The sequence below is a fragment of the Rhinatrema bivittatum genome, chromosome 16 (genome assembly GCF_901001135.1).
Source record: "Rhinatrema bivittatum chromosome 16, aRhiBiv1.1, whole genome shotgun sequence".
NCBI lineage: Eukaryota > Metazoa > Chordata > Amphibia > Gymnophiona > Rhinatrematidae > Rhinatrema > Rhinatrema bivittatum.
In genome coordinates this window covers 11019341-11045175 of record NC_042630.1, presented here as the reverse complement: position 1 = coordinate 11045175, position 25835 = coordinate 11019341, and the positions used below count along the sequence as shown (strand labels likewise).

Here is a 25835-nt window from a genome sequence, read left to right as displayed (position 1 = left end):
GTCCCATTGCCAAATCCTGACTTGATTTATTTCACAGATGGCTCATGCCTGTGAGGTCCTACAGGAGCTCTACAGGTGGGGTATGCTGTGTATACAACCTCTGAAATTATCAAGGCAGCCCCATTCCCATCAAATTATGACTCTGACCAGATGGTTGAACAGTTTGGCCTAATGATAGGCCTACTTATCAGCTTCCTCTTGATCAGTTAGCATTTTCATGAACTCACAGTATGCTTTTAGTGTAGTCCATCATTTTGGAGCAATCTGGAAAACTAGGGATTTCATAACTTTCTCTGACTTCCCCATCAAAAATGTTGAATTCAAACAAGCATTGTTACACTCTCTATTTTCTCCCTCACATATTGCAGTTGAGAAATGTGTCACCCATACCACATTAGACTTCTTTGAAACTCAAAGTAATGCCTTTGTGGATGCGTTAGCTCACCAAGCCACCCTCCAGCTATTGGATTCTTCCTCTAGAACTAACACATACTTGTTTCCCTTACAGGTCTCTACACCCTCCCAAATTTCCTTTAATGAAATTCTTGTTTTGCAGAAGAGGTAGTGAATGAACATCTTTTCTGGAAATGCATTAACTGTTATGATATGGTCCTGATAAAAAGTCAGGTGGCCCTCCCAGTCACTCTTGCCATACCTTGCTTGAGTGGCACCCTGAGCTACCACTCTAGCAACATGGGGGTGATATCTGAGATCCTGTCACATTGGTGGGCCCCTACTGTGGGACCCATTGCTTTCAAAGTTGTACAAATATATAGCACATGTACAGTTCACAATGTAGAAAAAGGTCTTTAGGCCATGCTCTTTCAAAATGTCCTCTGGGGACCTTTTGTCAGATTGCAAATGAACTTTATTATAATGCCACAAGTGTTGAACTGGAGGTATATTTTACATATTGTTTACATGTTTAGAGGGTTGACTGAGGCATTTCCTACAGTCAAAGATGATGCCATTTCTGTTGCAAACAAACTTTTAACTGAGGTTGCACCAAGCTTTGTAATCCCAGAGACATTTGAAAATGACAGTGGTTCACAGTACTGGAAAAGCTGTTGGGCATGAGCATCCACCCTTATTGAGCATTTAAATCAGGTCCTGAAGAATAAACTGGCCAAAACCACTCATGAAACAACTTTGAAGTGGCCCCCTGAGCATGAGGAACAAACCAAATTGCAAACATTTATTTATTTATTTATTTTGTATACCGACATTCATTTAGAAAAACATCACATCGGTTTCCATTTAACATAACTTAGCAACAGAGCTTTACAATTGTCAAAAATTAAAGAACAAAGAGATTGATAAAATCTCCCTGTTATTTGTACTTCCAACCTTAGCTATATGTAAACTGACGCGATATGATTTTTCATGAGCAGCGGTATATAAAAAACTTATAAATAAATAAAGTTACTATGTCATCTAGTCCTCACTTCTGCCCTGACAGCCAGGAATACACTGATATCAAGAATTGCCTCATCAGAGCCTCAGAGAACTCAGATAAATTCAGGATCTCCATCGGATTACCACTTTGAAGTGTCTCCTGACTTGATCTCTGACAATATGAAACCTCCAGATAGTGACGAGATCCAATTGTTCCATAGGTCTATCTTTGGGATGACCCTACTGTCTCGCCTTGCTATAAGATACATGGTCAAGATGTTGTCAGTGTTCCTTATTCTGTTTCTAGTGCCTATTGAATTCTCTGGTTTGCATCTGGGACTTGTGTTGTATTCTACTCGGGACATTTTAAGATGAGTATTCTCTTACTTTCATTTGTTTGGGACTTTCACTTAATGTTTGCCAATGAAAAATGAAAGGTGTGCTCCCATGATTTTTGATATAGGAAGTTGAAGTTGCAGTTTGCAGTTTGTCAGCATTTTAATTAAAATTCAAAACATGAAAAAATTATTCACAAAAAGTGGTATTTAAAATAAAGTAAAGAAACCCTTCACCAAAGTTTTCTGAGTTTGATTGATATACAAACTCTATGAGTGTGGGTCTTACATTTAATTGCATATTCATAGTTTTTTTTTATGTCTAATATGGCTATTTAAAATGATATAAAGAATATACCAGTTAAACCAATTGAATATTGTTTGTGTTGCATCTCTAGCCACCATCACAATCATGCTGACAAGTTGTTCAAGTCCATCACCTCTGGCCTTAACCTCTCTCAGTGTTGGCTCTGCAAAAAATATGCCTACCACCATGACTGACTTTACCAATATATTTACGGTTCTGCCAGTATGGGGAGATTTGTGCAAGCCAACAGCTAAATGTTGACAAGAAGCCCATCTAAAAGGGCCCACTCACTCCAATTACTTTATCTGATGTACATGAGCCAGAAAGAGTGGTATTTTAAGCTTAGGCCACATCTCCAACATCAGCCACTAATACTTCTACTGATTACCCACTATGTAACAACATTCTGTTTGCTATTCTGATGGAAATATTCCACTCACTGGAATTTGGGGGGAAAATTCTACTTGCCTGATGTGATTTTCTCAAAGTCCTGTCCTTGGGCCTTACATAAATTGGTCCTCTGACTCCTTTCAATATTTATCAAAGGACAGTGTAGCCCCCCCTGAGGGAAAGGTCTAAAGAAAATGTATACCAAAGCAAATACTACATCAACAAACGCAAACTGTACCATGCTGGTGAATGTCTTCCCATAAACCTAATCCATGTTACTCACAATTTAGTACCAGATGGATGATTCTTATATCAGGATGGAAAATGATACTATAGATAAAACACAGTATTTAAGAGGGCAACTGACCTGCTATCCCTGTGGCAATCTCAAGGTCATTATTCCAACTCGGGGAGCTGAGCTTTCAAAAAACTGTATGCTCACATGACTATGCATTTTACCCTTAGCCAGGTGATCCCTTTCTTTTTTGTTCATCACCACAGTAAGAGTTGTCCTTCATCTTTCCATCCTGATATTCATCCCCATCACGGTGTATCTTATCATCCTGATATTCATCCCCATCTCAATGTGAAGAAGAGTTATCATCATCCCCTGCAACAGAGTGGTTGAAATAAATGTGTCTGATACCTTTATCCAAGGCAGGGGGAGTTGCTGAACTTGAGACATTTCTCCATAACCTTTCCTCCACTGTTGAAAGCACTGCTAATCAAAGTAGTACAGCTATTAATGCCCTGCAGCAAGAAGTTTCTTCCCTGTTGGGAGTGATCCTGAACAATCATATGGGCAGCATTTGCCAAATGATTAATACCACCTTCTGTACTTACATCGATAAACATGAGGACATTCAGAAAACAGTCCTTATCCTGTGAGATTTAACAAATCAGGCCCATGAACTGAGTGTATGTGTGTATGGTGGGGGGGGGGGGTCCTAAAATGGAAGAAGATTGGGATATTTGGGGGATTGTTTCCTTGTTTGGAAGTTTGGGAAAGAAAATTGCAAATGTCATAATTCTGATTGTTGTTGGATTAGTTGTGATTTTATCTGTGCATTCTCTTGTGCAATTCATTGTGGGCCAGATTTTAAAAGGGTTACGCGTATAAGGTACGCTGCTGGCGCGCGCGAGTTATGCTTGCCAGAGGCAGGCGTAACTTTTAGAATAAAGGTAGGGGGGGTTAGATAGGGCCGGGGGGTGGATTAGGTAGGGGAGGAGGGGGAAGGTGCGGGTGGGTGGAAGGAAAGTTCCCTCCGAGGCCGCTCCGATTTTGGAGCGGCCTCGGAGGGAACGGGCAGCGCGCACAGGGCTCGGCTCGCACAAGGTGCACAAATGTGCACCCCCTTGCGCGTGCCGACCCCGGATTTTATAAGATACGCACGGCTATGCGCATATCTTATAAAATCCAGCGTACTTTTGTTCGCACCTGGTGCGTGAACAAAAGTACGCGCGCGCGCGCTGTTTCTTAAAATGTACCCCTATGTCTTGTGCAGTTCATTATGTCTTTCTGCAGGAGGAGGATCATCTTCTATATGTCCTCCACTGCTATAATGATTGTTGAAACCCTTCTACCACCTCCACCACTCTTGGAGTATCCAGAAGCAGCTTCGCTGCTGAGCCATCACATAGCTGAATGAAGAACATCAGTTGCAGTGGATACAGGGAGAGGTCCCCCCAGGATTTTGCCCAAAGATTAGTTTAAGATTATAACAACTGACAGCCTCAACAGGAAGGATTTTGTGAAAAAATTCAGGATATCCAGCTTAGAATTCCTTTAGATGAGGCTTTCATAAGAATTGAGGTTGTGCTGTAGCTTTAGGGAAGATGGCATTAACAGCTAAAGGGGAGAACCAAAGATGGCGTATAGCTAGATCATGCTAGGATAAATAAATAAATACATACATACAAACATAATCATTAGAGGCTAAAGTGTACCTTATATAGAAATAAGCAAGTTGTTTATAGAAAAACTTGACAGTTAGATTATGTAGTCAAAACATAAGCTTATATATAGGTATTTGGTTTTAGGAATTAATTCTAAATACAGAAATTTAATGCATATTAAAATAGAGAAGCCAATGCTGACCCCTGATTAGCTAAATGCTTATTATTAATGTCTCTGGATCATATATATTGTGTGAATTTCATCCGTGACATAGGTATTTTAGGTTGGGTCCCAGGACTGTAATCTGTTTTATTAGATTGCATGCAGATATGATAAGGATTAATAAAATGAAGTCCCTAACTGCATTTCTGTTGTTTTCATTCTATTATAAATTTTACGTTTGACTTTTAAATAGTGCTTGACAGAAATATTCAAAGCCAATCTTGAGACCTCCAGTGAATCCCAAAAGGGAATTTCCTAGGGATTTTCCACAGAGAAGCTATCACAACCTGAAGAGAGACAATTTCTCCCACATTCTTCTCCTCAGGGCGCCTTTCACCTCTTTGCTCCTCAAGCTGTAGATCATCGGGTTTAACATAGGATTGACAAAGCAATAAATAAAGGCAACAATTCTCTCATTTGCAGAGCCTGTGTTTTGCTGAAAATATGCAAGCATGGCAGTCCCAAAGAATAAGGTAACCACAGCAAGGTGAGAGGAGCAGGTTGAGAAGGCCTTGCTTCTCCCATCTGTGGAATGCATCCTCAGCACGGTGGAGATAATGTAAATGTAAGAAGACAGAATAACCAAGAATGGTATGAGTATGAAAACTGTAGATGCAACCAACCTGAGTATGTCATTCAAATAAATGTCTGCACAAGACAACCTCAATACAGGTAGAGCATCACAGAAAAAGTGATGGATTATCTTAGACCTACAGAAAGGTAAACTTAATATGAACGTGATCTGTCCAAACTGCAATACAACACTCATAATCCAGGAACCCACAGCCATATGAATACACTTTTTGTTGCTCATGACAATGGAGTAACGCAAGGGGTTGCATATTGCGACATAGCGATCAAAGGCCATGATGCCAAGAAGCACGCATTCCTCACTGCCAAAAAAAAAGAAGAAATACATTTGCAAGGCACATCCAAAGAATGAGATGCTTCTGTCCTCAGCCAAGAGGATCACTAGTGTTCTGGGAGCTGTAACCATCGTAAAACAGATCTCTAAAAAGGACAAATTTCTGAGAAAGAAGTACATTGGTGACTGGAGGCCTGGGTCCACTGTAAGTATAGTAAAGACGATCAGGTTTCCCATCACAGCGAGGATGTAGATGAGAAGCAACAGCACAAAAAGGAATTGCTGCATCTGCAGAGAGAGATCCGAGAATCCCAAAAGGATAAATCCATTTATTACATGGGTCTGATTTTCCAATGCCATTTCTTCATGTTTTAATCTGTAGTGAACATAAAGTATAAAGTATATTAATGCATTTCTCAAGCTGTGCAAGAATCTAATAATTATATTGCTTTAGATGAAAGCAGGGACAATTATAGTTTGCATATCATTTATTAGATTAGAATAAGACTTAGAATATACTTACTTTTAAATAAAGGAATGTCTAAACTTTGACAGGTGCACACAATTCAATTTGTTATGATCTCTGCTAAGGCCTTGAAGGTAACACCAGCCTTGAGCAATCATCTGGTCCAGAAGTTAAAGACAGGGCCACCCTATTAGTATCACCACCGAGAGATCCAGGGCCCGCAGGAGACACGAAGGTGGTAATCGACTGCTGACCAGGTAGTGGTGAGGGTTTAGTGGGAAAAATCCCTGATTTTCCTTTTTTCTCTTCGGAGCCATAGCAATTTAAGCAAGAAGATTGAAGAGGAAACATTCCCGTGTCTACTGACTCGTGGCCATCTTCTCCTATTGTTACCTTAGAAAAATATTTTCTTCAAGTCTTAGGTATTACACTTGAAGAATTTCCTTCTATTAATAAAACAACTTTCTTGCCTTCATCTTCTCAAGCTTTTGTGAAGGTTCCCGCTATAAATCACGGAATTCTTAGAATCATCTGGTCCAGAAGTTATAGACGGGGCCACCGTATTAGTATCTTTTGTTGCCGATTCAGATTTGTCTAAAGTGATGTCTTTATATTTTCAAAATTGAAATTCTCCTTTTTATGGGTAGAACCTATAGATTTTTCTTGATATATCTTCTAGGCTTACCCAGCAAGGGAGGAAGAGTTTTTTTTAGCTCTTAGGAAAAGTACTCTTGATTTGGGGGCCACTTTTGTATTACATTATCCTTGCAAATGTTTTGTAAAGTTTCATTTAGATATGTTTGTCTTTTTCACACCTGAGCAACTACAATCCTTTCTCAATGCTAGAAAGGTTATGAGTTACCTACAGCTACATTTGGACATAACAGTCTATATAATGGAATATGATATTTTTTGTTTTTCTTGTAATTTATCTTTATTTCTTTTTTATTATCCTCATGTTACTGTAACAAAGTTGTATTGCTTTGTTAATTCAAAACTGCATAAATAAAAAGTAAAAAAAAAATTAGGTATTTCTTAGGATTAGTTTTTTTGTGTTATTTTGCAGTCTGTTTCCAAAAATCACAGAACACATAGTCATTAGACACTGTGACATGATTTCTGAAACATATATTTTGCAAAACAAAATTTAATATTTAAAATTATGATATCCAGTTGTGTGATTTGACTGGATTGTTTTGGGAAGGGTTATTTTGGGGACATAATGATAGTTGAGTTAAATTATAAAAACTCAGGGGGAGCCTATGAGCCTGAAAATAGGGGCGGTAACTTTGCACTCGCTTCATCTACACATATACATATGCACACACCAGACTTCAGCAGCATTCCCTCCAACGTTCTTGTCCCCCTCCTCTGCTGACATACATTCACGCCATACTTACAAAAGACTACATTACAACTCTCAGCCTTCTTGCTTCAGAAGAGAACGCCTGTACAAACAGTGCAGATTTTCACCCCGGCAATCTTAAGTTAGAGAAGAATGAGAAATGCAGGCAAAATGGCTGCATCTGAAGTGAAATTGAGGTGGGATGGGTTGAACAATTCTAAACTCATAAAGCAGGTTAGGCGGGATTGCAGAAACACCTGAAACTGTTAAAGCTACAGCAAATCTGGGCTCTCATCTTCACTGATACTTGTTCAATAAATTCATTTCAATTCTTATTTCATGAATCTAATGATCAGTATATCCTTCTTTTCTTGCCCTATGCATCTCAACCAATTCTAGATTTCCAGTTCTGTCTTTCCTATAATTTCCAAACTGGGAACATTTAGAATTCATTCTTTGCAATGTTTCCAATCATTTGAATCTCAGCCTTGTAATATGCATACATCGATATTTCCGAACAATTTAAGATTTTTTTATATGGTACTGTCTTTTGTTATTCCCGATTTTAACCTGGGACCGATGTGGTACTGAAAGTTCTTGTCCTATATTATTTTTTGTGAAAGTCCACAGTACGTGCAATATAAGTTATTATAAATCAAAATGTTGATGTTCCAATTAAGTGCATCACACTCTGCAAAGAAATCTGTCAAAAAAACTGAGAAATAAAGGGGAAAATGTATGTTGTACCTGTTAGAGAATGGCTTATACAAATTGTCCTCATCTTCTTGAATGTTCTTGCACCTTCTTAAGGAAAATACATCAAGACCTACTAAGACTTCTCTTGTTAATGAAACCGGGTGACATAAAGATTTCGCTTTTTATCTACAAATAACAGGATGTGTGTAGCATTGCTATCCATTTGTCCCTGCATGGAGGGAATTAGTAATGGGTGAATACAAACAATCTAATTAACTTTTCTTACTTCATTGCCCCTGGACATTAATTATTGGGGAGATTTTGTTTTCAATAATTTGAATTGAGAATTTGTGATAGCAAATTTTCTGAGTAAATAAAATGAAGAAGCCAACTTTCATTTTAGAATCCTTTCTTTGGAATAAGGCTCCTAAATTAGCCCTTTTGAAAATGTATTATGGCTGAATTCCTAAATGTAGGTTCCACTATGAACCTAAATTCAGAAGCCTAAAATGTCAGTGACGATAAGGGCAGCGTTAAGGTGGAAATACAAAGAAGTATATTTTAAAAGCCTGGCACGCGCATCAGTGAGGGGGATGCGTGCACAATTCGGGCTTCTGCGCCAAACAAATTTTAAAAGTCCAAATGGAGGCTATTAAACCAGGGGGGTTTGGAGGACCTAACTGTAGACTGGGCAAACTGGTGGATTAACCAGTGACACTGGTCATGGTGTGGATGCACGCCCATTTTAAAATACACCGACTTACACGGTAGAGTCCAAATTCAAGCGACTGGGCATGCAAGTTATAAAATGGCCACAAATCTGCGTGTGTCAATGTGCTCCTGCACACTGCTCTTAAATTAACCTTCAAAGTTAGGAGCTTAAGACTGATTTTCAGAACTAGTCACCTAATTTAGAGGCCTAAATCTAGACAAATGAATAACAGTGCTAAATTTAAGATCCTATATTTTTGGGGCCTTAATTTACGTGAAATTTTAGATGAACATTGGGACTCCTACATTTGGCAGAACGTAGGTGTCGAACTTACCCTTGGATTCATCAAGCTGCAATGTTATGTTTTGTAGAAGAGACCCCACTATCACGGAGAATGGAGGGGGTATTGTCATTGCAATAGAGGGATTCCTCACCCAAAAAAAACAATTGCGGCACTATGGTGCATTATTCTGTCTGATGGCCAAACCTCAGGAGGCAAAAGAATGCGCCTTGCAGTCCTTAAATGCGATGGCGGCCCAAACCTCAAGGGAACGCCATCGCCTTAAAGGACTGATGGCCCACAAAATAACAAATTGCGGCAAAGAGCACAGATTGAGCAGGGGTCCAGGATGACAACTGGCTCAACTTGGCGATGCTACTCGAGGTGACCCCGATTCCCCCAATCACAGATTCTGAGTAAATAAAATAAAGAGGCAGACTTTCAGTTTTGACACCTACCTTATTTTAAATATTCGCCTCAAAGTTAAAATATGTGTGCCACATTAATTGCATAATGTGTTTCACTTAATTCACCTAGTGCACAAAGTTGAAAAAGAACAGAATTCTGTCAGGGGCGCATGTTTAGAATCTGTAAGATCTTCAAAGAGTTGTTTGAGAGGATATGGGATAGAGAAAGAAGGAAGCATACAAGGAGGGGTAACCCAGGGAGAATCTGACTGCCCTGATTCAGAAGTCACAAGCAAATAAAAATTCTCCCCTCCATGACCACCCTGTAATAGAGGCTACCACAATGGCATCACCACACAGTGGGTTACTGTCGCACAGGTTCTGCATTTCCAGTCATCTAAACTCTCTCAATAGTAAATTAACACCAAACTGAGTTGAGCAGTTAAGAAGGACTTGGTACAAAGCACGGAGGATGCACGGAGGATGCACAGACCAATGTATTTACCTTGTTTGTGCTGTCTCATTTGTATATTAAGGGGAAGATTTTAAAACATATGCGCGGGCATAGATTTGTTCGCGCAACCCAGCACGAACAAATCTACACCCGATTTTATAACATGAGCATGCTGCCGCACGCTTGTTATAAAATCCAGGATCAGCACACGCAGGGGGGTGCACAATTATGCAACCTGCACGCGCCGAGCAGCCTGCCTCCATTCCATCGAGGCCGTTCCAAAATCGGAGCGGCCTCGAAGGGAACTTTTTTCGGCCCCCCCCCCCCTTCCCCTCCCTTCCCCTTTCCCTCCCTTCCCCTACCTAACCCACCCCCCAGCCCTAACTAAATCCCCCCTACCATTGTTGAGAAAGTTACGACTACCCGAGGCAGCTGTAACTTGCGCGCACTGGCTGGCCATGCCCCTGGACCGCAGCTGCGCCCCAGACACGCCCCCGGACTGCGGCCCTGCCCACGGCCCCGCCCATGGACCGCCCATTTTTCGAAGCCCCAGGACATATGCACGTCCCGGGGCGCGCGCAGGGGGAGGCAGGGGTAGGTTTTCGGGGGTTGCGCGCGTATCTTACACGCACAACCCTTTGAAAATCTACCCCTATATTCCTTCATTTGCATGTATGGACAAACTAATTTTAGAATATTGATGCTAAGGTTTTCCCAGACCACTTTAAATGCATGGTAAGGCCTCATTACACATTGGACTATATGTAGTGTGAACACGTTGGACTTAAAATTTACTGCATATGATCCTTTGTGATTGACTATGAGATTGCTCTATGCAGGTTGGAAAATATGCACATACTTTATCTTTCAGCTGCCTTATTAAAAATTTACGTTTATTTGTATCAGACACGGTATACATCGGATTTACTTTGTTCAATGCAGTATACAGCAATGGAGCACCAGAAGAAAACATCAGAAGAGAACACAAAATGGCTTATAATTAAAGTTTTATTCACATATTCATAAGTGAAGAGTGAGGGTAGGACAAATGAAGAGCACCTCCAGTACCTGAATGTAATCCACTTTGAAGTGTCAAAAAGCGGAATATAGATTTAAAAAAAAAAAAAAAAAAAAAAAAGACTGATGAAGATTCACATTAGCTATGAAAATCCCTACCATGATTATTTAGCATTTCAAATCCATACAGATTACAAAAAAGTATTCTGGCATGCACTGAGTGTGTGACAATTATTGAACTTGCATCCTTCGCTGTCTGTAAATGAAAAGCAATATGCAATGACTCCTGGAAGTTGAAATAATGAATGCTAAAGATGTTTTGCTGTCTATCCCTTCTATAATATTATTCAGCAGCAAGTTATCAAGAACCAAACTATGCTGTGCTACTTAAAAGCTGCAATGTTTTCCTCGGTGGTAAAATATCACCAGGAAATAAACCCTGGCCTTGGGGTTGTCATGTCTTAGAGGGATAGATCAGTCTGGAGTAACCCCCAAGCCCCCCCAAGTGTTGCAAAGACCCTAGCAGTCTCTGGAAAACATCTGCCCATCCTGGAGGCCAATGTTCCCAAAAAAAAGATTTAAACCTTACAACCCAAAGGCGCAAGTCCCGCCCCAACTCCCAAACCCTCTCCTCTGTCAATCAATCATCAGCCACATCCATCTGGAATACCAAATTTACCTTCGTGGTCCATGGGAGGGCTCAGCCCATTCCCTAGGTTCTAGACACATGATAGGACAAAGGAAAGTTACTGGCCAGGCTGGGACTCCCATCCTTCACTAGACCACCGAGGTAAGAGTGGTAAATCCAATTAGGGTGTGGATGGGGGCTAGAATGGGGTAGGGATGTCTTCCAGGGGGGTGAATTTTTATCAAAGGAGAAGGACAGTATTTGGGAGCTAAGAGCAGGGCTTGTGCTGGGGGGAGTCTAAAGTTTATACATTTTTTAGGAAACATCATCTGCCTCCAGAGGTGTTTGGATGGGTGGGACGGGGGATGTCTCCCACATTTGAGATAGATGTTAATTAGGGCTTATTTTCCTTTTTAAGGTATAGTCCTGGGAGCATTCAGATGCCACCCAGTGTCCTGATGATCCTGTAGGAAGTAAACAAACTTGGAATCAAATAACATGGCTTGCATATTTTGAAGCAACACAACACAATTTACATGATAATTCAAACCCTACCTCCATTTGGAAAAAATGGATGAGACCTCAGCAAGGTGTTCTGAACAAAGCTGGAATTCAGTAACAAATGCTCCCAGCTGCTAACCTGAAGAATTATAATAAGGTCTCTAGATCACATTTGCTTAACTTAGCTATAATTTATTTTTGTATTTTTTAAAACTGGACTAAAATTTAACAGAAAAATTCAAGCATGCTGATGGATTCAAAGCTTCTGGGGCAGTAGGGAGCCTCAGTCATCATGCAATGGTGACATCTAGTGGCTAGATTTAGGATCCATGTTAACTGGGTTCTTGAAGGATCCAGAGTTCACCACCTGCCCCTCAGGTTCCAGAAGTAAAAAAAAAAAAAAGGAGGAGGAAACCACCAGGAACCATCAGGACAAATGAAAAATAATCATCTTAGGAAAGGACCTATGTGATCTCACAAGCTAGTAACATCTTTGAATAGTTAATTCTTTTGTTAGCCGAACAAAAGGTATCACACCCTGAAAAGAGACCATTTCTTCCACATTTTTCTTCTCAGGGACCCTTTCACCTCTTTGCTCCTCAAGCTGTAGATCATCGGGTTTAACATAGGATTAACAAAGTAATAAATAAAGGCAACAATTCTCTCATTCTCAGAGCCTGTATTTTGCTGAAAATATGCAAGCATGGCAGTACCATAGAATAAGGTAACCACAGCAAGGTGAGAGGAGCAGGTTGAGAAGGCCTTGCTTCTCCCATCTGTGGAATGCATCCTCAGCATGGTAGAGATAATGTAAATATATGAGGAAAGAATGACCAGGAATGGTAAGAGCAGGAAAAGCACAGCTGCAGCAAACCGGAGAATGTTAGTGACATAAATATCTGTACAAGACAACCTCAATATGGGTAACATATCACAGAAGAAATGATGGATTAACTTAGAACTACAGAAAGGTAAACTTAATATGAAAGTGACCTGTCCAAGCTGCAAGAAAATGCACATAATCCAGGAACTCACTGCTATATGTACACACCTTTTGTTGCTCATGACAATGGAGTAACGCAAGGGGTTACATATTGCGACATAGCGATCATAGGCCATGATACCTAGAAGCACGCATTCCTCACTGCCCAAAATATTGAAGAAATACATTTGCAAGGCGCATCCAAGGAACGAGATGCTTCTGTCCTCAGCCAAGAGGACCACTAGTGTCCTGGGGGCTGTGACTGTTATAAAACAAATCTCTAAGAAGGACAAATTCCTGAGAAAGAAATACATGGGTGTATGGAGGGCGGGCTCCACTGTGAGGATAGTAAAGACGAGCAGGTTTCCCATCACAGCGAGGGTGTAGATGAGAAGCAATAGCACAAAAAGAAATTGCTGCATCTGCAGAGAGAGATCTGAGAATCCAAGGAGGATAAATCCACTTATTGCACGGGTCTGATTTTCCAGTGCCATTTCTTCATGTTTTAATCTGAAATGGATATGGAGTACACAAGTTTATTATTGCATTTCTCAACCAGTGCAGGAGTCTAATAAATAAATATATTGCTTCAGAGGAAAGCTTGCATTTTATTAGACCAGCATAAGACTTTTAAATAAGGGAATGACATATGTTTTCACAAGTGTGCACAAAACAATTTATTTATGTATTTATTTATTTTAGTTAACATTTTTATATACCGAACTTCATGTAGCAAAGTTACATATCAGTTCGGTTTACATTATAACATTAACAGGCATGTAAGAACACGATTACATCGAACAGGGAAATGAACTTGAATAAAGGAACTGGGGAATAAAGTACAGTGAAATACTAACGGTAATGAGATTCTAGACTAAAACCTGGCTAAGTATGTATGAGTAACGGTACGTGGTGTACAAGTTGGATAGATTGGGAGATTATTGGTATGGATGAAAAGCTTGTTCAAATAGCCAAGTTTTGAGTCTCTCTTTTTTTTTTATTTATAGTTTATTAGAATTTTTACAAATCATAAAATATGCAAAAATCAAGAAACAATTTGCATTTAAACAGAAAAATAATACCATCAATAATCATAAGCATTTTCCACCAACACTACAAATTATAGTCCCCTAGATGGGAGGACCAAATTAAGCAATACTTAACAAGCAAATGTTTATCTAAACAGTAACATCTTGCTGGATTATCATTTTAAATGCAGTTACTTTATAACTCAACCCGTCTCCTTATCTGCCAGAAAAACTTCCAAATGTGTCGGATCATGAATTTATTCTTTTGGTAAACTACCAAACATTTACAGGGGAATTTAAGAAAATATGTTGCCCCTAGAGACAAAACTCTAGATTTCAAGGAAAGAAATTGCTTCCTCCTGTATTGTGTAGATCATGAGACATCTGGAAATACTTGGACTTTATGTCCGCAAAATAGAAGTTCCCTATTTCTAAAATATTTCTGCAAAATATTAACCTTGTCACTCTCTCTACAGAAGGTTACTAAAAGGGTAGCTCTTTGTGGAATGTCATCTATAGATGACTCTAGGAAGGAGGTTAAGTTGGGGGACTCTTGTTGTATACTGTCCATCCCATCTTCTCCTTCCTGTCTCTTAACCTTTGAAGTCAATACATAATAAATTTTGGATACAGATTTATCATCTACATCTAATATAGCCAAATTCTCTTTAAGATATTTTTTCAATAACTCTATAGCAGAGAGAAGTCTTGTCATGGGAAAATTCAAGAACCTTAGGTTCTTAGCCCTATTCTCGTTTTCCAAACTCTCTATCTGTCTATGGCTACTTAGACTATCCTTTATAAAGGAATTGAGTCTCTTTTTAAAAGTGGTATGCTCTCTACTCTCTGCTAAGGCCTTCAAGGTGCAACCAGGCTCCAACCAGATACTCACATTTTATCAAGCATTCTGGGATTCAGAATCCTCCAAGCCTACAGGTTTAAAGCAAAAGGGAGAATTTGCACTGGGGATGTCATTCCACCACCATCTCCAATTTTCCCAGACATGTAACATGGGATGTCATCTGTACCATTTTAAAAAATGAATGGAGAAAGGAAATAGAGCCATTGAAGATGTTATTTAAAAAACTGTTTTGACATCTTATATTAATAGTTTTATTTTCAAAATGAAATGGAGAATAAAATTGTCTATTTATAGATCTATGATACAGACTTGGGTATTGTATTCAGTTCTGGTCATCCCCATATCAGAAAACTATAAAGTTGAACAAGAAAATAGGGATGTGCATTCATTTGGAGCAAATGTATAATCTGAAACTAAAATGTTCATTTTCAATTTGGTTTTTTTCAAACTAACTGAATCCTTGCTTTGACTGAAAAACCAGACATTTGGGGGGTTTCAGTTTGGCAAATACTGTGTGCCTTCTAATAATAATGTGTACTATTTGCCAAGAAATGTTTAAAACCATGGCCTTCTCCACCCCCTTATGCATTCCTTAGTGATTTACGAAGACTAAAAGGCCCCAATCACTCATGGGTAATGATTCAGATGGACTGAATCAAATCACGGTGAACCTAGAAGATGTGGTAGGCCTGACTGACAAACTGAAGAGTAGTAAATCACCCGGACCGGATGGTATACACCCCAGAGTTCTGAAGGAATTAAAAAATGAAATTTCAGACCTATTAGTAAAAATTTGTAACTTATCATTAAAATCATCCATTGTACCTGAAGACTGGAGGATAGCAAATATAACTCCAATGTTTAAAAAGGGCTCCAGGGGTGATCAGGGAAACTACAGACCAGTTAGCCTGACTTCAGTGCCAGGAAAAATAGTGGAAAGTGTTCTAAACATCAAAATCACAGAACATATAGAAAGACATGGTTTAATGGAACAAAGTCAGCATGGCTTTACCCAGAGCAAGTCTTGTCTCACAAATCTGCTTCACTTTTTTGAAGGAGTTAATAAACATGTGGATAAAGGTGACCCGGTAGATATAGTATACTTGGATTTTCAGAAGGTGTTTGACAAAGTTCCTCATAAGAGGCTTCTAGGAAAAGTAAAAAGTCATGGGATAGGTGGCGATGTCCTTTTGTGGATTGCAAACTGGCTAAAAGACAGGAAACAGAGAGTAGGATTAAATGGACAATTTTCTCAGTGGAAGGGAGTGGACAGTGGAGTGCCTCAGGGATCTGTATTGGGACCCTTACTTTTCAATATATTTATAAATGATCTGGAAAGAAATACGACGAGTGAGTTAATCAAATTTGCAGATGACACAAAATTGTTCAGAGTAGTTAAATCACAAGCGGATTGTGATAAATTGCAGGAAGACCTTGTGAGACTGGAAAATTGGGCATCCAAATGGCAGATGAAATTTAATTTGGATAAGTGCAAGGTGATGCATATAGGGAAAAATAACCCATGCTATAATTACACAATGTTGGGTTCCATATTAGGTGCTACAACCCAAGAAAGAGATCTAGGTGTCATAGTGGATAACACATTGAAATTGTCGGCTCAGTGTGCTGCGGCAGTCAAAAAAGCAAACAGAATGTTGGGAATTATTAGAAAGGGAATGGTGAATAAAACGGAAAATGTCATAATGCCTCTGTATCGCTCCATGGTGAGACCGCACCTTGAATACTGTGTACAATTCTGGTCGCCGCATCTCAAAAAAGATATAATTGCAATGGAGAAGGTACAGAGAAGGGCTACCAAAATGATAAGGGGAATGGAACAACTCCCCTATGAGGAAAGACTAAAGAGGTTAGGACTTTTCAGCTTGGAGAAGAGACGGCTGAGGGGGGATATGATAGAGGTGTTTAATATCATGAGAGGTCTAGAACGGGTAGATGTGAATCGGTTATTTACTCTTTCGGATAGTAGAAAGACTAGGGAGCACTCCATGAAGTTAGCATGGGGCACATTTAAAACTAATCGGAGAACATTCTTTTTTACTCAACGCACAATTAAACTCTGGAATTTGTTGCCAGAGGATGTGGTCAGTGCAGTTAGTATAGCGGTGCTTAAAAAAGGATTGGATAAGTTCTTGGAGGAGAAGTCCATTACCTGCTATTAAGTTCACTTAGAGAATAGCCACTGCCATTAGCAATGGTAACATGGAATAGACTTCGTTTTTGGGTACTTGCCAGGTTCTTATGGCCTGGATTGATGGACCCTTGGTCTGACCCAGTATAGCATTTTCTTATATTATGTTCTTATGCCCCTCTAGGTCTTCTAAAAAAAATGGTACCAGTTGGCGCCATATTGTTTTTGACCATAAAGTATTGTGTATGTAACGTAATACTGCCTCAAAACAAGCTTTCCACAACTAGCAGCATTATTAAAGAGAATCTATTGAGGCAGTAGTGAGTGGGGATTGCGGCTGTCCCTTTCAGCATTGATAGACCACTACAGCAGGGGCAAAGGGGTGACAGGGCTGGCATGGAGGGGCCATATCTGTTTGGCTTTCTGTTTCCTTTGTAGTGCGTGAGTTACTAAATGTTTATTTTTCTTCACTTAAAAGATTGGTACCCAATGCTCTCCATTGTTCAAGATGGGAAACAGAATGAAACTTTCATATTATCAAACACACAGAAACAAATATAATACAGAGTGACCATAAGTTCCTGGACCAGACTGTTGGGATGATGGAAACCATTCCTTGATTTCATTTAAGGAAAGAAGAAGAATTGATTTAAGAAGTTTACAAAAAAGATGCTATATAATTCAACTCAGTTTGGAGAGTTTATTTTCTTTCATTTTTGGAATTAATATATGCTAAGCTATAATACTTTCGTATTTATGTATTGCTGTTGTTTTTATTTATTTATTGACTATTCTTTTCCTCAAAATTTTGAAACAAAGAAGACATTTATTTTATAAACTAAGAGTCATTCTCAATAACATGTTTAGGTGTGGGGAGTATCAAGCATGCAAAGATGTGGATTTTCAAACTTACAAACTACCCCGATCCATTGCAAAAATACAAATGCAGAGTTTGGCACTTGGATCATGTGGGTAATTATCAAAAGGAAATTACCCATTTAGTGTTCCTTTGATAATTAGCCGCAAAGTGCATAGATACAAAATTGCCTGCACTAATATGGGCTATTCAAAATTGTCCCCCGGTGGATATCTGATGTGTCCAACTTTTGTATCTTCAAATTATGCCTCCTTACCTTTTGAGTGTAACCCAATGAAACAATTTTACTGTTTATCTGATCCACATATTGAACTTATAATAGTATATAAGTATTCTCATTCCCTTATGATGTTGGATTACTTATTGTAATACCCTTACCTCCCAGCATGCCTGGCATAGCATCAAGCACCATGCAGCATCCTACTTCCTGCCACCAGGACTACCTCTTATAGGCCCTGCTACCAGAATTTCCTAGGGCGCTTCCTGATGACATCACACTCTGTCATAATATATAAGGAAATCCTTTGCTACCAGCCAACTGCTCAGTAACAGGTCACTAGCCGTGTCCATGCCTGCAGTGTGTGTTTGCCTTGCCATGATCCTCTCTTGCCTGCTGTTCCTGCCCTTGTCTCTAGTTCCTGCCTTTGACTCCAGTTCCTGACTCACAATAGCCTTGCCTCATCCTTGCCTTCTTGCCCTGTCTGTTCCCACTTCTTCAGACTGTCATGGAATGGATTTTAACCTTGCCTGATTGCTGCCTGCCCTGACTTACATTTGTCTCTCAGCTTCTGCATGTTCGCTGCCTACTTCAATCTCGGTCCAGATCTTCACTTATCTGCTATCTATCTGCCCTGGACTTGGACTGTTTCTACACTTTGCACTTGTCTTGTCTTGCTTCAGTTGCTGCCTGCCAGGACCTAGGCCAACTTCTCCAACTCATGGCACATATTAATCTAGTTCTAAATTGATATGTTTTCTTCTTTCTAGCTTGTTCTTAAGATTTATTAACTTAAGTTAATGGCTCTCCATGTTTCTGACAATACTCATACTAGAACAGTTTATTCAAAGGGTCCAGGTTTGCCTTCCATCTTACTCTTATTCCAAGGTCTCTGTAGTATAATACTCACTTCTCATTGAAAACAGCATCCTTGCTATTATGAGAGTCAGATTCCTAAATGGGCCCTTTTAAAAATTTAATAGGGCTGAGTTCCTAAATTTAGAATCATAGAATTCTAAATTCAGAGGCATTTAGCAGGATAGCTCACATTTTATCCAGCCAAATGCTGACTTTTGAATATTTTGAGCACTTTTCCGGCTAAACTGTAGCCAAATAACTCATTATCTGGCTAAAAATGTATCTGAATAATGTAGGAGTGTTCTGGGGGCATTTCTGAGAATAGTTAAATTAGTCAACTGAGTTATATTGCTAACTCCAGTATTGAGAGTTAGCCAGATAACTTATCTAACTCTCGTTGCACCAAAGAGCTGTCCTAAAGTTAGCCTGAAAAAGTTATCTGGCTACCTTTCAGACTTCAAGCCACTTCTGGATAGGTGGGTGCCTTAAGGGGAGTCATTAGGTTGCATGCATTTTCAGCACTAGGAACCTAACAGAAACTTTGCCTTGTCTTTTATTCTGTCTTTACGCATTATAACACCTTTCCAATAGTCACTGCAACTCATGGGCCAAACTGGAATCAAATATTGTGCATGAAGAGAAAATCCACTTTACATGACAAAGAATTACTACTCTACAAGCAAGCATCTTTTGACATTCTTTTTTTTTGGGGGGGGGGGGGTTGGCAGGGGCATAGGGGGCTTGGGAAGATTGTTGAAATGAAGGTTCATTCTTTGCAGTTCCAGTATGAGCCACAATCAACTCCACTCTGATTGTTACTTCTTAACTCCTCTTTGCAATGGCACTCTTTGCTTCTCAGATACGAAATGGTTTATAATAAAATCTTATACTGGCAACAGAGTGCATAGCTCTAATCCTGCTTGCTTAAAAAGAGCATGCCTTGGGAAAATGTGCAAATTAAATTTGAGTCCCATCAGAAAATCCAGGTTTTCAGTCCCGGCAACATTATTTCTTAGTCAATACAACCTAGAATGGGAGCATTTCAAGTAAAATCCAGGTTGCGATGAGTTGAAACATTCTAAATTCATAAAACAGGTTAGCTCACTTGAAACCATTAAAGCTACAGCAAATCTGTCCTCCCATCGTCACTCATTCTTGCACAATAAATTGTTTCCCATTCTTCTCTCATTAACTTATAGATCAATTTACCCATCTGTAAATATCTTTCTACTTTATGCATCTCTTTCCATTGATTTCATGTTCTTTCCTACTGATCATGTCCAAACTGAGATCATTTGGATGTGATTCTTTGCAATTCATCTATTAATTTGAATCTCAGCCTTGATTTATTTCTAAGCAATTTAATGCCATTTTTAAGGGGCTTGCTGTCTTTTGTTATCTCCAATTATAACCTAAAGAACGAACCTGTGTGGTGGTATCAAAACTTCATCTCTTACATCATCGTCTGTAAAACATTTACAGTCTGTTGATGTTGTTCCAATCAAACTCATCACACTCTGCAAATAATCCCACCAACCAATGAAAAATAAGGGGAAAATGTATTTTGTACCTGTGATAGAATGGCTTCTACAAATTTTCTTCTCTGTCCTTTTGTTGGCTTTGGTACCTTCTTAAAGAAGAAACCTATGAGGTCTCACAATTTCATGTACTACACCATCTTTATTCTTGATCCCATAAAATACATCATGAGCCACTAAGATTCCTCCAACTAATGGAAAACCTGGGAGCACAAACAATTTGCTTTTATCTACAAATAACTGCATATTTGTAGAACTGCTATCTGTCCTTCCATGGAGGGAATTCATAACGGATAATTACTGACATTCTAATTAAGCTTTCATGCTTCATTTCCCCTGGACATTAATTATTGGGGTAGATTTTGTTTTCAACAGTTTGAACTGAGAAAATTTGCCATTGAGATTCTGAGTAATTAAAATAACGAGGGTTTCAGCTAACAGCTCTTGGAGTTAGGCCCCTAAATTGCCCATTTGAGAATGTATTATTGCTGAGTACCTAAATTTAAGCTCCTAGTTTCACAAGGCATGTATGTTTAGGTGCCTAAATTTTGGTGGCGACATGGGTGGCTTTAGAGTGCGCAAACATCATTATGAGTTTAATACAAATGTGAAGCATAGGTACCTAATTTAGGACCATAAACGTAGCCAAATAAATAGTAGGCTTAAATGTATATGAATTTTTAGCTGAAAACTTTGGCATCTAAGTTAGGGATCTAAAGGTATAAGCTCAGTTGTTTGTTTGGTTTTTTTTTAATACTGGACTCCAAGTTAAACTAAATGTGCCATAGGTATTGCATGATGTGTTTCACATCACTCACCTGTTGCCTTTTCTCTGTCCTTCCCCTGCCACTGCAGTCACTTCTGACAACAGCTCCATGGCTCCATTGGGCATTTCCAGCAACAGTGGTGCCAAGACTCCCACTGCAACTTCAACTCTCTGAAGACAGTGGGAAGAGCGGCACCACAGGCTTTCGCTTCTCATCATTTGGTGACAGTGGCAGTGAGAGGAATGACTCAGACTCCTGCTGCTTCTCCCACTCTGCTCCTTGGTCCACCTTTGCTGAAGTGTGATATGTATTGTGTGCACAATCCCTTCATAAAACTGCATGAGCACTATGAAAAATGCATATGGCCATTCAGACAAAGAGCGACCACATGAAGAAGAAGAAGATCGGTAAACACCAAGGAATTTATTAATATTTCGTAGTAAAAAGCCTGACTCAGGCTGAGTTTTGCTCTATTGAGCTGCTTCAGGGGCTACATAGACACAAATGAAACACATATGCAAATGTATAAACATAGAAACACATATATAACCAATCATAACATAATAAATGATTAAAAAATCAAAACAGTTACAAACAGTACTTGATAAGACTAAACAATAAAGGAAAACACATAAGTGTTACCCATCAAATTAATAGTTATGGTCAGATGAAAGGTACAGAATTGATTCAAACTTTGCCTATGATTGAAAGATAAAGTAAACTAGTGGTCATATATTATAAAATAACAATTGTATAACAAAACAGGGGTTGGTAAGAGTATAGAATTGATTAATAATCATGTAATTTGCTGTGTATCATTGAGCTACTGAAACTAAAACAGGGGTTTAGTATGTTTCTTAATTAGTGTAAAGATATGAACTCCCATTGTTCCATATTAATTCATTTGTTAAGCATTATCCTCCCATTTGAAAAATTCATATATCTACAACCGGTACCCATATAAAATCAACACAAGGTGAACAATTATTTTTATAATTTTATAATTTTATTATTTAATGTTATTATTTATTTTATAATTGTATCATTTTTAATTTTATTATTTAATTTAATTTTTTAATTTTATTATTTACATTTTATTATTTAATGTTATTATTTATTTTATAATTGTATCATTTTTAATTTTATTATTTAATTTAATTTTTTAATTTTATTATTTACATTTTATTATTTATTTTTTCACCTTGTGTTGATTTTATATGGGTACCAGTTGTAGATATATGATTTTTTCAAATGGGAGGATAATGCTTAACATATGAATGTATGTGGAACAATGGGAGTTCATTTCTTTACACTAATTAAGAAACATACTAAACCCCTGTTTTAGCTTCAATAGCTCAATGATACACAGCAAATTACATGATTATTAATCAATTCTATACTCTTACCAACCCCTGTTTTGTTACACAATTGTTCTTTTATTATATAAGACCACTAGTTTTCTTTATCTTTCAGTCATAGGCAAAGTTTGAATCAATTCTGTACCTTTCATCTGACCATAACTATTAATTTGATGGGTAACACTTATGTGTTTTCCTTTATTGTTTAGTCTTATCCAGTACTGTTTGTAAATGTTTTGATTTTTTAATCATTTATTATGTTATGCATGGTTATATATGTGTTTCTATGTTTATACATTTGCATATTTATTTCATTTGTGTCTATATAGCCCCTGAAGCAGCTCGATAGAGCAAAACTTGGTCTGTCGGGCTTTTTACTACAAAATTTTAATACATTCATTGGTGTTTACCGATCTTCTTTGTGTGGTCGCTACTTGCAATATTGGATCGGTTTCCGGTTTGTTTCTTCAGACGGACAAAGAGACATATATATATCCTCAGCAAAAACAACTCTCAGATTTTCCAAATGCACACAAAAACATACACAGCCAGATATTAATTAGTGTTAAAGGGTCTTATGAAGTCATTTCCTCTTCTCAAATATAAACTATAAGGGGTAAATGTTCAAAGGCTTAGTCAAGCTCTTTGTGACTTACATGAGTAGAGTGGTTTGTAGTACGTGTCTAAGTAGATTTTCAGCCTCCTAAAAGTATAATTTTAGCAGCAATTAAAGAGGCAGCTTGGGGAAGCAGTAACTTGGTCAAAGGTGAAAAAGACATGCGGGTATACTACAGTTTAAAAATGTAGCTTTTCAAGGAGTCCAGCTTAGGAAACTCATAAATGCAACAAGCTGTCCGGAAGCGAGGCCCACAGCTGGATCTCCTTCACTATGCTTGGTCTAATGACTGCTGCAAGGTGACAGGCAGAACTGGAGTTTGTGGTGTCCGATCCATTGAATGGCCCTTTGGAAGGGATTTGAAAGCCATTCCTGAATCTATCCAAGAACATCTTGGTTGCCTGTAAGTTCAAATATCTCAAGTGCCATGCTTCCTTGGGTCTCCAGTTAACCAGGTTGGAGCTCCTCAAACCAATGCCGGATTATTTACCAGAATTGGCCCTGATTTTCCTTGGTCATTTGGAGAAAGGGTGTAGTGCACCGCACTGAGTACACACATGTCAAAAGCATCATTCTGAGAGGAAACAATTGTTATTGTTGAACCACCAGCAGACATTCACAGGTCCAAAGTTCCCTCTGTCGTGTGAACTACCACTGGCAGGAGGGCCGAAAGGGGCACACCCCTTGGCTTGCCTCATAGGTCTTTGCATCTTGGCTCTGCACTTCCATATGAGTGAGCCACAGTTTGGTATCCTGAGTTATCCAGGTCACCACAGGGTTGCTAGCCATTTTTTTTGTGGAGAGCTTCATGATAATTAAGCCAGGTATATCCCCCATCCTGCTTGCAGGGCCCAAGAATGGCATCCAAGTATGGTTCCCTTAGTCGGAGTGTTAAATATGGAGTCCCTCAGGAAACATCCTTATCTTCAATACTATTTAATATCTTTTTGGCATTACTAGGGCATGTGATTCGTTCATTTGGGTTTGTTCTATATTTATATGCAGATGATATGTAGATTTTAGTAGTTTTGGGGCAGGATCCCATGGAAGTTTTAACAGTCTGGGAGGGTTGTATGTGGGCAGTGGATAGCTGGCTGAAGTGAAATGGCTTGATGACCTTGATGACCTTCCCCTCTCAATGGGGGGCTGAGACATGTGTGAAGGTGCAACAGGTCCAAGTTGTGGCAGAAGAATGATGGGGCATTTGCTTGGGGTCAACAAGGTACTCACGTGCTAATCCCAGGACCTCTCGTGGTAATCTCCCAGCTCCTTTGGGTAGCTGAGACTAGATGCAAGCTCAGTAGGTATCCCTGTTATATAAATCAAATTGCTTGCCAAATTATTTAAAGACATTTAATCCATGATCTTTTTTTGTTTATTAATCAGGCAGCATTTCACTAGAGCTTCTAATGAATCAGCTTGACCATGCAGGGAGAAAGGCTGTGGGGGCTGCTGATCCTGATGCTCAGTTTGAATTGCATCATCTCCTTTAACCCCTTCCCTTCTCTGATTTTTTTTTTTTTTTTTAGTTTTGCCCCCTACTGATGTCGATCTCAGGAGAGCAACATGTCCTCTGGCCAGGAGGATGACAAATCAAAAGGGGAGATGGATAGGCTCCTCTCCCCTTTAATTCCAGCCAGCACCCCTCCCTCAATTTTAGGATGCCAGCCAATGGCAGCTCATCACTGCTGGCCACTGTGATGATATCACCATGTGGCCTGAAGCACACTGGGATTGACCCAAAATGAACCATATGGCCATATAGCCATGCTTGCATTGTGGGTGGGACCAGGAAGCAAGCCACATGCTCCTATCCATCTCCCCCCCCCCCCCCCCCAAATCAGGATACACACTGTTAAGCCCAGAAAAACTTGCCGTGATGGGCAGAGAGAGCAAGGGGAGGGGGCCTGCACCCTACCAACATGCATAGGGGTTGGAAGGAGAGGATAGTAGAAGGCAGGGAGGCCTGGGCACCTGTTAGCATTGGTACACCCTCATGCAGTGGCTGTCCAAGTATTCACAGAATGTAAACAACAGAACACCCAAAAGAATTTTCCACAAAAACAAAAAATAGACTAGATTTTAAAGAAATATATCTTATTCTTGAGCAAATGGTACAAAAGTACATGTTGTTCATAACAAAAAAGTAGTAAAAATTAAAACAAATTAATAACCACACAAGAACAATAAAAAAAATGTGTATGCATAAAATAACAACCGTTAATCCTGATGATGCAGTATGATTTTTGAGGAAACAACATCACGGTAAGAAGCTTATGTAGCAGACGCGTAGTAATGTTGAAATATGCAATGAAGTTTAGAGTATGAGGATAGTAAGGTTGCATGTGGGTATTTACATGTTGTGAAGGAGTTTACCCCCTGAGAAAGCCAAGTAGTGGGGTGAAATGAGCGTCCCTTGTCAGGGAATATCAATCTGATTGTCTTAAAAGACAGGAGAACTGCGGTAGAATACTTATGGAAACAAGATAGTGGAATATCAAGACAATCATTTTAAAAGACAGGAGAACTGCAGTAGAAGCAAGTCAAGATATTGTGTTAGAAAAGATATTGATGAAGGTTTGTTCAATATGGAGATTCTACTGATATCATGCTTGTGATGTTCGGTTATTTATTTCTAAGTACAACTTTATCAGTTGGTGGATATT

At 39.0% G+C, this 25835-nt stretch overlaps 2 protein-coding genes across 2 annotated transcripts; both read right to left on the bottom strand.

Moving 5' to 3' along the window:
* Positions 1-4826: 4826 nt before the first annotated feature.
* Positions 4827-5771, bottom strand: LOC115077244 (olfactory receptor 10A7-like). Its single transcript, XM_029579528.1, has one exon. It carries the CDS (start codon positions 5769-5771, stop codon positions 4827-4829), a length of 945 nt encoding a protein of 314 aa, XP_029435388.1.
* Positions 5772-12448: 6677 nt separating this feature from the next.
* Positions 12449-21410, bottom strand: LOC115077243 (olfactory receptor 10A4-like). Its single transcript, XM_029579527.1, has 2 exons — positions 21247-21410; positions 12449-13409 (listed from the first exon to the last, which is right to left on the bottom strand). The coding sequence occupies exons 1-2, from the start codon at positions 21408-21410 to the stop codon at positions 12449-12451; spliced, it is 1125 nt and encodes a 374-aa protein (XP_029435387.1).
* Between the last annotated feature and the right edge of the window lie 4425 nt (positions 21411-25835).

Excerpts from the sequence above, each read along its gene's own strand:
- LOC115077244 (XM_029579528.1), bottom strand. The coding sequence starts at position 5,771 with ATGGCATTGGAAAATCAGACCCATGTAATAAATGGATTTATCCTTTTG.
- LOC115077243 (XM_029579527.1), bottom strand. The coding sequence starts at position 21,410 with ATGAGAAGCGAAAGCCTGTGGTGCCGCTCTTCCCACTGTCTTCAGAGA. Across the intron at positions 13,410-21,246 it reads GGACAGAGAAAAGGCAACAG|ATTAAAACATGAAGAAATGG; the intron begins GTGAGTGATGTG and ends TATCCATTTCAG.